The sequence below is a fragment of the Pinus tabuliformis genome, chromosome 6, assembly GCF_031772625.1.
Source record: "Pinus tabuliformis cultivar Carrire ecotype Pingquan chromosome 6, CPIR1, whole genome shotgun sequence".
In the NCBI taxonomy this organism is placed as follows: Eukaryota; Viridiplantae; Streptophyta; class Pinopsida; order Pinales; family Pinaceae; genus Pinus; species Pinus tabuliformis.
In genome coordinates, this window is record NC_142292.1 from 342,167,696 (window position 1) to 342,183,350 (window position 15,655).

General features: G+C 39.1%; 1 protein-coding gene across 3 annotated transcripts in view; it reads left to right on the plus strand.

The window, feature by feature from the left end:
* Nucleotides 1-15,655, plus strand: part of LOC149258698 (uncharacterized) — a 416,271-nt gene that overhangs the window by 163,731 nt on the left and 236,885 nt on the right. For all 3 annotated transcript variants that reach the window (XM_089415879.1, XM_089415896.1, XM_089415887.1), the window contains exon 5: nucleotides 14,482-14,646. In XM_089415879.1, coding sequence (XP_089272005.1) covers nucleotides 14,482-14,646 — 165 coding nt within the window. The remainder of the gene's footprint in view (nucleotides 1-14,481; nucleotides 14,647-15,655) is intronic.

A 15,655-nucleotide genomic window follows, 5' to 3' on the forward strand; every position in this document is an offset into this window, starting at 1 on the left:
ATCAGGGTTCATAGCCAAAGAAACCTTTAGATCCTTTATGAGGCCTTCTACTTCCACGGGTTTGGAGTTGAAGCCACACACGTTTTTATACCTTCAAGAGATGTTGAGACCCAATTGCTCCATGACTTTTAATGGCATGATGTTTGCGGAAGCCCCTGAGTCTAACATGCAATTATGTAATAGACGGTCATTCATGGCTAAGGTAAGAAAGAATGGCTCATGTCCTGGGTTTAGATTAGGAAGGTGAATGTTTTGTAACGCTATGGGTAATTCCTCCCTTTCAAAGCCCAGGGATTTCTTAACCTGCCATTGTTGTCGAGGAAGTTTCACAATCTCCTTTAATGGAACTGACACAGTCATCTTCCCTATAGCAGTCTCTAAGTCAATATCAAGTTCGACCTCTTTACCTTTGTCCCCTTTGGTAGGTTCTTTCTTTTGAAGATCCTTTTTGGGATTAATCTTTTTCGGAGGATCCTTCTTAGGGGGATCTTGGAGGAGAGGTTCTTTGTGAGGAATCAAGTCATCTTTGTTGGTTTCCTTAGAGGTTATGGGGTTTTTGTTGTTGTCTTTTCGTGAATATTGGACCCCTTTGAATCTTCCACTATCATCCGTGTTGAGGATTAGCTCTTTCTTCTCTTCTTTAATAGTGACCTCATTAATGGGAGGATGAGTATATGAATGTCCAAGCTAAATGTTGAAGGCTTCAGATTCTACGAGATTAGCATGGTCTTTGACATTAATTTCTTCCTCATCACTTTGTTCATCTTCGGAGGATGAACTTTGCTCCACAACGTTTGTTGGAGCCAAAGTGTGGGGGACTTGAGATGAGTTAGATTTATCCTCCTCATTTCATTTCTTGGGAAAAGACTTCCCTTTTGGTATATATCTTGATTTTTGAGCCCTTTCCAAAGCGGTGTGCCTGTTCATGTAGAGCCTATCTCGTGAATTCATTTCTTCGTTGAGCTTTTCCATTTTCTTGAGAATCACTAAAGGGGTTTCTTCTTGTTGATCTTTGGATTTTCCCTTTTTGTTTTTAGCCTTAGCATTAGGGTGTTCATCAACATCCATCGTGGAAATCCATAGGTTTTGTTCAAATTCCGTAGCTATATCTTTAGCATCAGTCAAGATTTTAGGTTTCTTATCCCTCAATACCTAGGTTAGGTGCCCACCCATAGCTTTGATAATATTTTCAAGTATGTTAGCATCAAGGGGCTTCAAATGGTCGAGGATATCCCAAACTACCTTATCAAAATTTTGGATGAATTCTCTGATGTCTTCCCCCCCTACTTATTTGATAGAACTTCTCAATGTTGAAGGTTTCTAGTGCATCACATGAACGTCTCCTTGTGAACATATCCTCAAGTTGGTCAAAATTGTCAATGCATCCTGGGGGAAGACTAAGGTACCATTCCCTCGCTTGTCGGCCAAGAGACAAAGCAAAAAGCATCATGATCATGTTTTCGTCGAATGTCAATCTAGGGGAAATGTTCCAATAGAATTCTTCAATATGGTCACGTGAACTTATGGTAGCATCACCTTTGAACTTGGGCAACCAGTGATTGCATTTTTCAGGTAAAGGTTTTGGGTCATTACTCAAGTTCAGAGGGGCAAAGACACTAACCAAATGCCTTTCACTTCTAGTCATTTTGTGTTGGTCTTGGTTTGGATTAGTGCTAGAACCAGTTTGTTGATTTGGGGTAGCATCAGATGTGCTCTAGCCATGAAAATTGGTGGAGAGGCTAAAGCACATGAGATCTCCAAGACACAAAAATCGTTTTGGAAAATTCCATCGATATGAAGAGTTATTAAAATAATTATTATTTTTAATGAGTTCATAAGTCTAAACTTCGGAAAATAAAAATATTAATGGGTATTAATAAAGAAAAGGATGAGAAGCTTCTAAGAGACTAAGATCAAGTCCATTTTAATCTTAGCTGTTGATTAGGGACTTAATCTCAGCCGCTGATTCATCAACAAGAAAAGTATAAGAGAAGGTTTGAGGGTTAGTTGGAGACAGACTGAGGGAGACCAGTCAGTTCGATTTTTGGAGCGGGGCTTGCTGAGAAATTTGAACTAGAGGTCTGGATTGCAGCAAGAGGTAGCGCGTACGTAACAGAGAAGCAGGGACAGTGCCAGAGGACCAGCGCAGAGTTCAGAGAGGCAGACGTAGAGCTACTCAGGAAGACGCAGAGGCAACTGGACTGCGCAGTCACTGGAGGGCCTGCGTGGGTGACGCAGAGAGGCCAAGTGCTGACGTAGTGAGGCAGATGCTGATGCAGAGGGTCTAGGAGTTGCGCAGAGGCTAGCTGGACAGACGCTGAGCCTAGGGGAGGCGCCGAAGGATTTATCTCTGTTGGGTGAGCCAGTTTGGCACCCTAGTTGTACTCGAGAAAAGCTTAATAATAAAATTCTCTGCTGCATCGATTTTTCCACATTGGGTTTTTCTGGGGACAATTGTCCAAAAATATCTGTGTTGATGTGTTTGATTCTTGTGCATGTATTTGTTTCTGTATTATGGTGTGATATCTGCAGTAGAATTTATTTTAATATTTACTGAAGGGATTTCGTAAATAACTTATTGGAAAATAAGTAGGTAAAATAAATCAGTTGCTGTAGTAATAGAATTTTCACACAGTTGCCATATTTGGGGTGGGATCACTAACCTTTTCAAATTCAAGGAGAAGGGTAGTTCTAATAGGTGATGGAGTTCATTCTCCCATTCTTGCAGCGACCCTAGTTATAGGAGGAATGTTGTCACCTTCAAGCAAACTAGGGGGTTGGACAATGAATGAAATGTCTTCAATGATTCAATTCCTTAGTGATTCACTAGGGAGGTAGACCTGCTTCCTCCATGGCAACAGTGCCAAAATCTTACTGCTCAAACTAGCAGGGGTCCTAGGAGGGGATCGTATAGGGCAACTTCTAGCTCAAGGGCAGCGATGGAGGGATAGCCCACTATCACCTCAGTTAAGGCTCCCTGCTCTTTGAGGACTTTCACTGATGGGAGGAGATCCGGTATAAGGTGAATCACAATAATGGATGTGTCAATGAGAGGAGGTGATTCCCAAGGCCTATTCCTAAGAGAGACTCAATTGTGTGACTTTTTTGCTTGGAAAACAAGCTGATATGCTCTCGAGAGGTTCATGAAGCTACTTGAATGGGAGGTCATGAGAACAACAACAATCTCTTGGTACCGCATACCTGCTATCTGCACATATCAAAGACCAAGCACACAGGGCAACATGTTTTTGTGGTGTCTTATGATCACCTATGCTTACTATTAGGCCATAAAAATCAACAAGAAAGTAAAATGCAAATTTAATCTAAATGCAACTAATCTATCATGAAAATATCATATTGATGTTAGTTCTAATGAGAAAATGAGCATGCAATGCATCCTACTCTACATGCATATAATGCAATATAAGTGTCAAGGAAATGGGTGATACGAATTAACTTGACCAGTTGCGTCCAAAGTTCGTCATTAGGTTTGGCAATGTAGTAGTAATCTTCCCCGAATTTCTCGTGAATCTTGACGGGTATTGGATTTTTATCTACCAAGACCACATCTCCAACCTTGTATTCTCTTTTAGGCTTCCACTTTTTGTTTGCTTTGTGATTTGGTCGCTTGAGAATACATACATCTTGTGAAGGGAGAATGGGAGAAGGCTTCTCAACCTTATGTGTCTTGTAATATGGAATTGGCCCTAGTTTGACCACATGAGTAGGGTAGGTAGGTTCTCTATAAAATATGAAGGGTGTCCCATCAGATTGCGGAATAGTGACATATGACAAATCCATTTTAAGTTGATCACAAACAGTGGCTCCCCACTTCCTTAATAACAACATCTCCCAAACATCAGGGATATCTATGACCACCACATCCTTAAGCAATGATATATTGGGGTTCATAGTCAAAGAAACCTTAAGATCCTTTATGAAGCCTTCTACTTCCACAGGTTTGGAGTTGAAGCCACACATGATTTTATACCTTTGGGAGATGTTGAGACCTAATTGCTCCATGAATTTCAATGGCATGACGTTTGCGGAAGCCCTTGAGTCTAACATGGAATTATGTAAAAGAAGGTCATTTACGGCTAGCGTAAGCATGAATGGCTCATGTCTTGGGTTTAGATCGGGAAGGTGAATGTTTTGTAATGCTACGGGTAATTCCTCCCTTTCAAAGCCCAGGGATTTCTTAACCTGCGATTGTTGTTGAGGAAGTTTCACAATCTCCTTTATTGGAACTAGCATAGTCATCTCCCCTATAGCGCTCTCTAAGTTAATATCAAGTTCGACCTTGTTACCTTTGTCCCCTTTGGTAGGTTCTTTCTTTTGAAGATCCTTTTTGGGATTAATCTTTTTCAGAGGATCCTTCTTAGGGGGATCTTGGAGGAGAGGTTCTTTGTGAGGGACTTGTTTAGGAATTGAGTCACCTTTGTTGTTTTCCTTGGAGGTTGTGGGGTTTTTGTTGTTGTCTTTTTGTGAATATTTGACCCCTCTGAATTTTCCACTATCATCAACATTGAGGATTGGCTCTTTCTTCTCTTCGTTAATAGTGACCTCACTAATGGGAGGATGAGTATATCAACCTCCAAGCAGAATGTTGAAGGCTTCAGATTCTACTAGATTCAGAGGATGAATTTTTCTCCACAACGTTTGTTGGAGCCAAAGTGTTGGGGACTTGAGATGAGTTAGGCTTATCCTCCTCATTTTGTTTCTTGGGGAAAGGCTTCCCTTTTGGGATATAGCTTGATTTTTGGGCCCTTTCCAAGGCGATGAGCTTGTTCATGTAGAGCCTATCTCGTGAATTCATTTCTTTGCTGAGTTTTTCCATTTTCTTAAGAATCACTAAAAGGGTTTCTTCGTGTTGATCTTTGGATTTTCCCTTTTTGATTTCAGCCTTAGCCTTAGGGTGTTCATTGACATCCATCTTGGAAATCCGTAGGTTTTGTTCAACTTCCATAGCTATATCTTTAGCCTCAGCCAAGGTTTTAGGTTTCTTATCCCTCAATGCATAGGTTAGGTGGCCACCCACAACTTTGATAAATTTTTCAAGTATGTTAGCATTAGGGGGCTTCAAATGGTCGGGGATATCCCTAACTACCCTATCAAATTTTTGGATGAATTCTCTGATGTCTTCCCTCCCCTTACTTATTTGATAGAACTTCTGAATATTGAAGGTTCCTACTGCAGCACATGACCATCTCCTTGTGAACATATCCTCAAGTTTGTCAGAATTGTCAATGCAGCCTGGGGAAGAGTTAGGTACCATTCCCTTGCTTGTCCTTCAAGAGACAAAGCAAAAAGCATCATGACCCTGTCTTCATTGAATATCAACCTAGGGGAAATGTTGCAATAGAATTCTTCAATATGGTCACAGGCACTTAGGGTAGCATCACTTTTGAACTTGGGCAACTTGTGATTATATTTTTTAGGTAAAGGTTTTTGGGTCATTACTCAAGTTCAGAGGGGCAAATACACTAACCAAATGCCTTTCACTTCTAGTCATTTTGGGTTGGTCCTGGTTTGGATCAGTGCTAGAATCAGTTACCATTTTTAGGGTGGGATCATTGACGTTTTAAAATTCAGGGAGTAGGGTAGTTCTAACAGGCAATGGAGTTCATTCTCCCCTTCTTGTAGTGGCCCTAGTTATAGGAGGATTGTTTTCACCTTCAAGCAAACTAGGGGTTTGGACGATGAATAAATTCGCCAGAGGAATATTTGAAATGTCGTCAATGAATAAATTCCTCAATGATTCACTAGGGAGGTAGACATGCTTCCTCCCCGACAACGACGCCAAAATGTTACCGCTCAAACTAGTAGGGGTCCTAGGAGGGGATCCTATAGGGAAACTACTAGCTCAAGGGCAACAATGGAGTGATAACGCACTAGCACATAAGGCTCCCTGCTCTTCACAGACTTTCACCGATGGGAGTAGACCTGGTATAAGGGGAATTACAATAATGGATGTGTCAATGAGAGGATGAAGGGTGATTCCCAAGGCGTATTCGTAAGAGAGACTCAATTGTGTGGATTTCTTGCTTGGAAAGTAAGGTGATATGCTCTATAGGAAGGGCTACGAGGGTTCTCGAGGCTAGGGTTTGGGGATGTATCTTGTAAAGATGGTTCGTAGGCCTAGAAATCCTTATATAGGCTTGATCTTTATGTGATCTTTGCGGAATTGGAGTTGTAAAATTGTGGGACCACACGGACCAAGTGGACCTAGAATTAGGGCAAGGAAGTGGCATTGATCAATCAAGGAGGGGCTTGACCTAATTATAGAAGGGAAGATGATCAATGGACAAATATTCTTAGGGTAGAATACAATGATCCAAATGAGGTCATCAGCCAAGGGAAACCTAGGGCAAGAAACGATCCTTGGGATAGGGCTTGAAATATCTCGAGATCCCACAGTTGGCATTTCGTGAAATTTGGAGGGCCTCTAGAGGAAACCCTAGCACAATAATGGACACAAGATCAAATACTTTGGATGGCTAGAACATGAGATATGTGATACCCTAGATGACCTATGGAGTCTAGGCCTAACAAGAGAGGTGAGAGAAATATGTGTTTAAAATGACCACCTATGGAATGACCAACGCTTTATCCTCTGGGAGAGATGGAGTAAGGAGAATTTATGGTTTGGAAGATGTTTACCCAATCAAGGAGGTCTTCAAGAAGCTTCGCATGGCATTAGGGCATGAGAGCAGCTACTTGAGATCTTTATACTTCGATGTGCCATAATTGATGACTTGTCAAGATGTATTTCAACAAAACAATCTCTAGAAACATTCACCCATTCATACTCGGTCCATGCAATGATGCAACACTATAAAATATCAAAATTTCCACAATTTCGCATATGAAAGCATTAAATTTCAGACTTGTATAGCGAAAATCCCAACAACATTCGTGTGACAAAGTAAATAACAAGAATAAGCATGAAAATATTACTTACATATACAAAAGAGTATATCCAAGCATCAAGTTATGCCAATAATGAAGCTCCAAGACAAAAGAAACAGATCCATACATCAAAATTCATTCATAACATCCAAACTCGTCCTCCAAAAGGGAATGTGAAATTTTCAATAGGCCACTAAATCCCAATCCAAGTGATGATCATAAAATGAATCACCTCACTTGTATTTATACAATCACTAATGAGTTATATTTGCCTAATTTGGCCTAACTGAGCCCCAAATAATAAAATAATGTGAAATAATAACATCCCTTGGTGACAAGCCCACTAAGATAGCTCAATAACATAATAATAAGCCTCCCAAGAGGATAGAATGATCAATAAAGTGAGCCTTTGGGCCTTTGAGGATGTGTAATGAGGACCAAAGGGTGCCAAGATGTGAGAATGGACCTCAAACATAGTGGACAAGGGGTTGGCCCCTTGTTTACGAAGCAAATTTGTGTGGTGCTCCCAATTGGGTGTGGGGGCACAAGGACATCCTCATGGGTCTCCAATTCGTTTGAAAATGCCTGTAAACAATCTGTAAGGGCTAGGATGATGACATAGGCCCTCATCTGGACCTCAGATCAACTGCCAAGTGTATGGTGCAAGTGTGGAGCCGTCTGGGCATGATGAACCAGATACATCATCCTCGTGCAAAAGGTGGAACACGAGCAATCAATGAGTGGTGATGGGGATCCATGAAGTACTCTCTGCTATGGTGGAAGCCCATGGCTCTCAATGCTCACCGTTGTGAAAATTTCATCTATCACAACAACTGGAAATTATTTGTATAATTGTTAATTTATTTAACAATTTATTTGCTGTCTGCTACGACAAATATCAAATTGTTCACACTATGATTTTCACAAATAAATTGCGGAAGAAAAATAGTGCTGGAAACTGAGAAAATCTAGCACACACACATAAAATTTACATAGTTATTTTTGGACAAATGTCTCTGGAAAAACCCAACTTGGGAAAAATGGTGCAACATCTGAGTGTTTTATTATTATGCAGTAGTGAAATTTTGAGTACAATCTATGGATGCCCAACTGGCAATCCAAACAACAAGTATTTGACAAAAATAATTAGAGAGAAGAAATTCTCTCACTCCACAAGCAATTTTGGCATTGGCTCCTCCTGAAAAACTAGCCGTCCAATCCTCGACGTAGGCCCTCTGCGCAGTCTTTGTGTTGCCTCTCACATGTGTGGCTTAGATCAGCCTCCAAGCAATTTGTCTTGCTTGCCTCTGCTGCTGGAAGTGACTCTTCGACCCTCTGGAAGACTTTCCTGGCCTCTAGAAGCTGAATCGACTTCCTCCCCAGCTAAATTGAACTGCTCTGCTTCAGCTACTACACATTATGTGCACTGCTTCTGCATGGATCACTTCTGTCACTTGTTGCTGCCTCTTTGAATCTGGAAAACTTCCTTCGGATCACTGTCGTTGTCCCTCACTGTCTCTGCTTCAATCTCTGGCTCTCCAATAAAAACTGCTGCTCTCTGGAAATTGATCTGCCAAGGAAATCGAACTGCTCAAGTGTCTCTAGTGTTTTCTCCAAGTGCCCATCTACTTCTTCTTATAATCTTTTGTTGGAGCACAAACAACTAAGATTTAAACTTAATCAAGTGCCAAGATCATATCGGAGCCAATCCATGTGAGTTTCTAGAGAATTCTCAACTTGATTTAATTAATTCTAATTAATTACCATGTTTTCCTAAGTTTAGACTTAGGAAACATTAAAAAATAGGTTAATATTGTAATTAAGTCATCTCTAGTGGAAATTTCCAGAAACGATTTTTGGGTTATCGAGATATCATGTATTCTTGCCCCTTCGCCAAGTTTCGTGACTGGAACACATCTGATGCTACAAAAACTAACACTCCCTCTTACCGAAGACTGTGTTCTAGTGCTGCACACCTTGCCGCAACACCTTGTCTTTGTACCATCTCTTGTCACACTGTTGATGTCTGGCTTCTGCTGCCCACCAACCACTATGCAACTCTGATTCTACATCCGTGCTGCTGGTGATACTGCCATACTGCTGCCAACCCTGCATCTGCACTGCAACTCCCTCTCATCTGCTGCTGTTGCAACTGCAACAACTGCAATTGAGAAACATTCGAAATACTGAATCGACTGTGTTTAGTATGATACATCTGTCTCCTAAGTCCTGACTGCTACTAGCCTCTACACTGTCATTGAAGAATCTACGCTACTGTTGACTTTGCACTATGCCACTCTGTACTACTGCCAACACTGCACTGCGCTCCTCAGCACCTAACTGCTACTAGTCTGCAACTGTCATCCTGGAATCTGACTGCATCTCTGACACTGATCCATGCTGTTACTGAATACTATGGGCCCTTGTAGCCAAGTGATGATCCATGATGTGGACTCCTTAGTGGACCCTGCCCAAACTTGTAGCTCTCTGGGGCTACAACACCAAACCGCCCCACCTCACTCCTGGAGTTATATCTGTGAACATAGAAAACTCTTCCTCTAGCCTAGAGGAAAGCTTGTCTATTTCCGCGGATGCTGCCTGCTAGTCTTGCTTCTCATTAATAGAAGATAAAAATTTCTCTTGGGGAGCTTGGGACATAGATCCCTTGGCATCCTACATCTCCTTATTTCAAAAGGAGAACTAACATACTAACTTACTTCTGCCTACTAACTTGCATTTGCATTCTTACTCCATTTGCATTGCGTAGTTTAATCTTTTTGTTGAATTTCATCATTTTGAAATCACTATTAGCAATCTTTGTCTTTTAATTAATTGTGTTAATATCATTAAATTTCACTTGCTCCTTATTCTCTATATCTCATATGTGAAGAACACTCTAATAAACGCTATAACTAAAGATTTTTGATGTTGTTATCGTTATCATTGTTTCATTAAGAGATCTTAAGTTTGCTTCATTGAGTTGCTATATTGGAATTCTTGTAGCCTTGTGATCTAAGTTGATATCTCAATAAAGCTTGGTTATAAGTGGTTTACATCTTTATATTGAAGCATATTGTCATTGAAGCTATCTAACTTGGTCATCATCTTACACTCGCATCCTATTTAGATTGCATCCTTAAAATTTACCTCCAAGCTTAAGATTGGTTGAAAGCAAGTTAGTACCACTTTTCTTTTGTAGCTTGCGAAGGATAAACCTTCTTTAGTGGTTAACATAGTGACCTTGCAGTCGTCAAAGCCACAGTTCTGTAACACCGGAGGCATTGGGTAGTTAGATCTCAAGGGGAGGGATTGTTAATCAAGCTGTAACTTGCTTCCCCTTGCCTTCTCTCCACAACTGACTCTAGAGACTAGCCTCAAAATAGCTAGGAGGTGGGATTCATCTAGACTAGGTATTTTAATTAAAATCAACCAAGATTTTGCATTTCACATTAGTTTAGATATTGCATTCATTCCTTGTTGATCATTGGTGATTGGGATTGTGGGTTAAATTTATAATTTGCAAGTATTTGGAAATATCATCTTTTCTTGCAATTGTCTTTCTTTAAGGTTCATTGCTCATATATCTGGTTATCTTGGTCTTTAAATTTCTGTGCTAACTCTTTTTGCAGCATTGTTGTTATTGTGGCTTTGATCCTCTATTTCTTGCAAATTTCTAAATTTCCATTGAGCATTGTATAGGCACTGGTCTGTTACATTTGTATTTTGTATCTGCCTTATTGATCCCAATTGCGTTTATCTTAATATACATTGCTCATAAACTCTCACAGTGGCTTTACTTAATAATCAAGTTACACTAATAATAATTGCCTTGCCCTTAATCTCCTAGGCTTGTTGTTCCAACAAGTTTTCCTTTTCATCATCACCTTTAGGGACTATACCCCTTGACTTAGCTAGGAGAGAGTCTAAACAGAGTGGATAGGGATTTAGAGTGACAACCCCTGTTCTGAGCATTGTGCCTCTGGTGTACACTTTAGGCAACAAGAAGCACCAAACCCTCTATGTACCTTGATGTCAGTGGAATTGGTTGTCAAACTCCTCTATCATGACCCTACAAAAAATGTACCCATCACTCAAATAAAATCTTGACATGCTACATTTTTTCTGTAACAACCCATCTAATTGACCCATTAATTAAAATGTTGAACTTTATAATATATGAATATATCTATATATATACACATTAAATTTATGGTATATATAGTTAGACTTTACAAATAGCATTTAATAAAAATATATATATCATTAAAAGATTATAACATATTTTGAAATGTTATAAGTATATATATATTTCATTAAATATTTATAGCAGATACTTGATAAAATGTTATAAGTGAAAACATTTAATATTTGTAAATTATATTAAATAAAATGTTATAAGAAATATCATTAAAGTTAAACTATGTATTAAAGAACAGTCATGCATATACATAAATATAAGCTAAAGTTATGAACTTAAGCCATAACGTGACAACAGGGATGACAATCACAATATATATATATCACATATAATGGGTCGTAAAAACAAAATATCTGAGCTAATAAAGACTACCCTACCTACTGAAAATTGATTGCAAGAAATATCGCGGAGGAACTTCAATGCTGAGGGGCGGTGGCTGCAAGTGGGAGGGCGGCCACCGCCAAGCAGGGGGGAATATTTATAACAGCAGCCTGACCCGGGAGCAGGGGGAGAAAAACCGGAGAGGATTGAGAATTGATCAGCAAAAACAGGAGAAGTAAACTTGAAATGGCAGAGTTTTGAGTGATCTGAGTTCTGGGCATGGAGGGACAGAGAGCCTCTGTGGAGAGCTTCTCTGGATCGAGCAACCAGGTTGCTCTGTCTGGTAGGGTGGTATTGGCCATCCCGAAATTGGATCAAATCAGCAGCAGTTCAGGATCTCCAGTTCAGCAGCAAAACCGGAAGACAGCGAGCAGTTCAGGTAGGTGCAGCTTCAGTTTTATGCATTATTGTTTTTTTTTAAATTTATAAGTAATTCGATACTTGCTGAAATTCGTCTAGGGTATTACATTTTCTATCTTATTTTAATGTAGAGGGTGATATTGATGATGAAGATCCCAATATAGGCAATGATTTTGATGATATGTAGCATGGTTTTTTTTGGATGTTAGAGGGCATCTAGAGCTTGTTTGTTGATGTATTTTTGGTTCAAAGATGGATTGCACTAGATGCTATTTTGGTTATGTGCACCCTTTCATGCTATAAATGAGAACTTTTGCTTATTTGTGTATAAATTGTTTGGATTGCTATCGATTCACATGAATATATATGTTTTTCTTTAAAATTTGAGTATTTTATGTGTTTTTGGTTGACTGGTTTTTTGGTCTGGTGTTTTTACTGGTTCCGGTCCGGTTCATTGGTTCCCGGTTCAGAGGGTTTTCCGGTTTGATCACCAGTTCAGTGCTAATAACATTGCCAGGGAAGTGACCAAGACTGTAGAATTGTAGAGTTAAAACTGCTGCCACAGCTTGATATGACCTCTGATCATGAGGCTTTGATACCAAATTGAGATGGTCCAGAAATGGAGCAAAATGAGGAGCTGGAAAGTCTTCTAGGCGAGCCTGAAGACTCCAAAGATTCTCTTAGAATTGAAGATTGTATTCTGAATGAACCCTGGCTGATTGTGAAATGGCAGAAAAGCTCCATTGACTAGAAAGGGTAGCTTTGCATTAAAGTGCCTGATGGGATCTCCTAGTTACAATAATCTTCTGCAATCTGTTACTTATTACAATTTGCCATGTACTCGACTCCCCTGATTATAGAGGTGGTTGTGTAAATGTGCATATGTTTGCACAAAACAAAAATCAAAAACATTAATATTTTACCTGATAAATGTAATTAGTAATATTTATCAAATATTCATCTCGTTTTTGCATCTTTTCCCAAAACACATTCCTCCTACTGATTCATAAATACGTGAAGCAAAATGCTGGATGGACATTGATTTTTATTTACTGCAATTGTTATTATCATTTTTATTCCCTGTTGTCTGGGAACCTCCTCAAGGATTTGGTGTTTAAATTCTTATCTTTTAAGGCTGTTGGATGTATTATGATGTTATGTTGTCTTCATGGTGAGGGACTGCTACTAACATTTTCATGCCATGCAATCTTTACTCTTTTTATGTTATATTGGAGGTTGTTTTGGTCTTGTGAGAATGCAAGGGTTTTCCAAGTTGACAAATCTGCCACTCCGGACCACAGGACAGACACCACCAGTCCAGCAAAGGGATCAGCACCAGGATACTCCAGAGGTGGCCCCACCCCTGCACAGAGTACTACCCTCCAGGCCTAGTTGAGCAGCTGGTCAGCCATCTGGAGCTTCTTCCCCATGCCCTTGGATGTGAAGAAAGATGGACCGTCTCACTGTAGTGCTCCTCCCAGGAACTTGCAGCCAGGTCCGGGGCCCATACATCACCCATATGACATTATCCGACCATGCATTGACCCCTTCACAATGACAGTTGACATGACTGAGGGGCTTACCTCTCACTTCCCTCACTCGGCTTCTGTTTCTAGCTGCATCAATCCTTTTTTTACTTCATTTCTCTCATTACTTTATATTGCTATGAGTTTTTTATGCATTTTTCATGTACTTTGTAGTATGTACCTCTTGTTTTTGCTTGCTACTTAGATCTTTATCTTTACCTTCTTTTGATGGAGGTTTCCTTTGCACTAGCACTATTTATCTAGGCTGGATGTAATTTTTAGTCCTATTCACCTACTTTTGTGGTCATGCAGTGTACATAAATAAAATGATCTTATCTGATCTTTATTATCTTGTCTTAAATACATTTGATCCCATTGATTATGCTGTGACTTGCAACAACCTTGCCATTGCTTGTATTTAGATACACATCAAGTCTCATTTGATCCCTCCTTTGAACATGCTTATAGTTATCTCATGTTTTTGCTTCCATTGTGGATTATCTTGATTCGTAGCCAGATTCTCCTCTGTTCCTTTTCTGTTCTCTACTCATATTTCTATTGATGATGTTGATATTGAGCTAGGCGCTGATGTTATATCTAGCTCCTTCTCCTTTTTCTTCTTCTCCATCAGTACTTGATCTTGCTTTTTCTTTTATTTTTCATGTATCTGTTAGATTAGTTTTACTTTATGCTTTCAGAGTAGCCTCAGATACTCCTGCAGATTCTTATCTGATTGTACTTTTTTCTTCAGTCCCATTGCCTTTTTTGCCATTCGTTGAACATTAATCTGATTATTTTATCTTAATTATTATATACTTGATGAGGGTTGGAGGCAAAGAGGGCAAGGAAAGGAGAAGGTTTTATCATTTTTCCCTAGTGGTGATTATATACGAGTCAAAGTAGGATCTTCTGTGACAATATGCCATATTAGGTTTCATAATTTTATGTTCAAGATTGACTGTTAGACATTTACAAATTATTATTTTTCTAGGTGAATGACATGTTGCATTTAATGAAACAGATTTAGCAGAGCCAAAATTTAATGAGATGTTTTATTGTGAATTGGATGTTTCATTTACACAACGTATGCCTTTGTGACTTATATAGGCTGAGTTGCTGGTGCTGAGACTTTCACGTCACAGTGGTGTAGCTGGGCTTGCTGGCATGGCGTTTGTATGTCAGGTGTTCTCCGATTACAGTGGTACCTGTGCTGATCGTGGCATTCTTCTTGTCCGGCCGTTGTTATGTTTCAACAAGGATGATCTTTATAAAGTGAATACTACATCACTGACCTTAATATGCTGTGTTCTGAAAGTTTTGGTGTCCATGGAATACTTGAACTTGGTTGAATATTATATTTTTTGTATGTATATTTATAGTAAAATATTTTATAATAAAATACTACCCCATGACACTAGAATCTTTACTGAACCATTCTTTCAGATTTAGATTCGATAGGCTTCTTTATTACTCAAAAGGTAATGTTGTCACATCGATGGTTTTTGACTTTCTTTGTTTTGAATAATGCTCTCTATTTTTTCTATAAATTGTAAGATACCAGACAAGGACTATACGTCCATGATGTCCTAATCTGCATTAGGAAAGTCAACATGGAAGTTTGATTCTTTTGTATTTGAAGTCTCTAAGCCACCATATTAAATACCAATATGTAGATTACTTCGTACACACACATGTATGTATATATGTACATATTTATGCACCTATCACTTTTAATTGACAATACCTTGCATCGATATAATTTTTTTAGAAAATGTGCATGGCTGTTTTACGATAAACTAACATAGAAAATCTAGGTGAAAATCTCTTGGCTTAAAAGATCCGAGATTAAGATGGATCTATGCCAATTTATTTATTTATTTACTTTTTGTGGACTTTTTTGACATTAGTCGTCGAATGCCATATTTGATTCCATATTGACGTTAGAAATTCTTCGTTATTTCTTTTTACATTTTAGTTGATGTGTGTGACGCATCTCTTCCATCTTTTACATTTTAGTTGATGTGTGTGACACATCTCTTCCACCCAGGCCATAGAGTGCATATCCTTTCCATTAATATTAAAGATACAAGAAATAAATGCTTCTAGCCATAAAACATTAGAAGCATATACAGTAAAAGCATTAAGGATCACAACCACTTAACTCTAGATGATAGCCCATTCACTTGTTAGCTAAGTCACTTGGCATGATGACATGAGATACGAAGGACATGGAAATACGAGTATTCGACACGTATCACACGAACCTTGGAACAACACACAA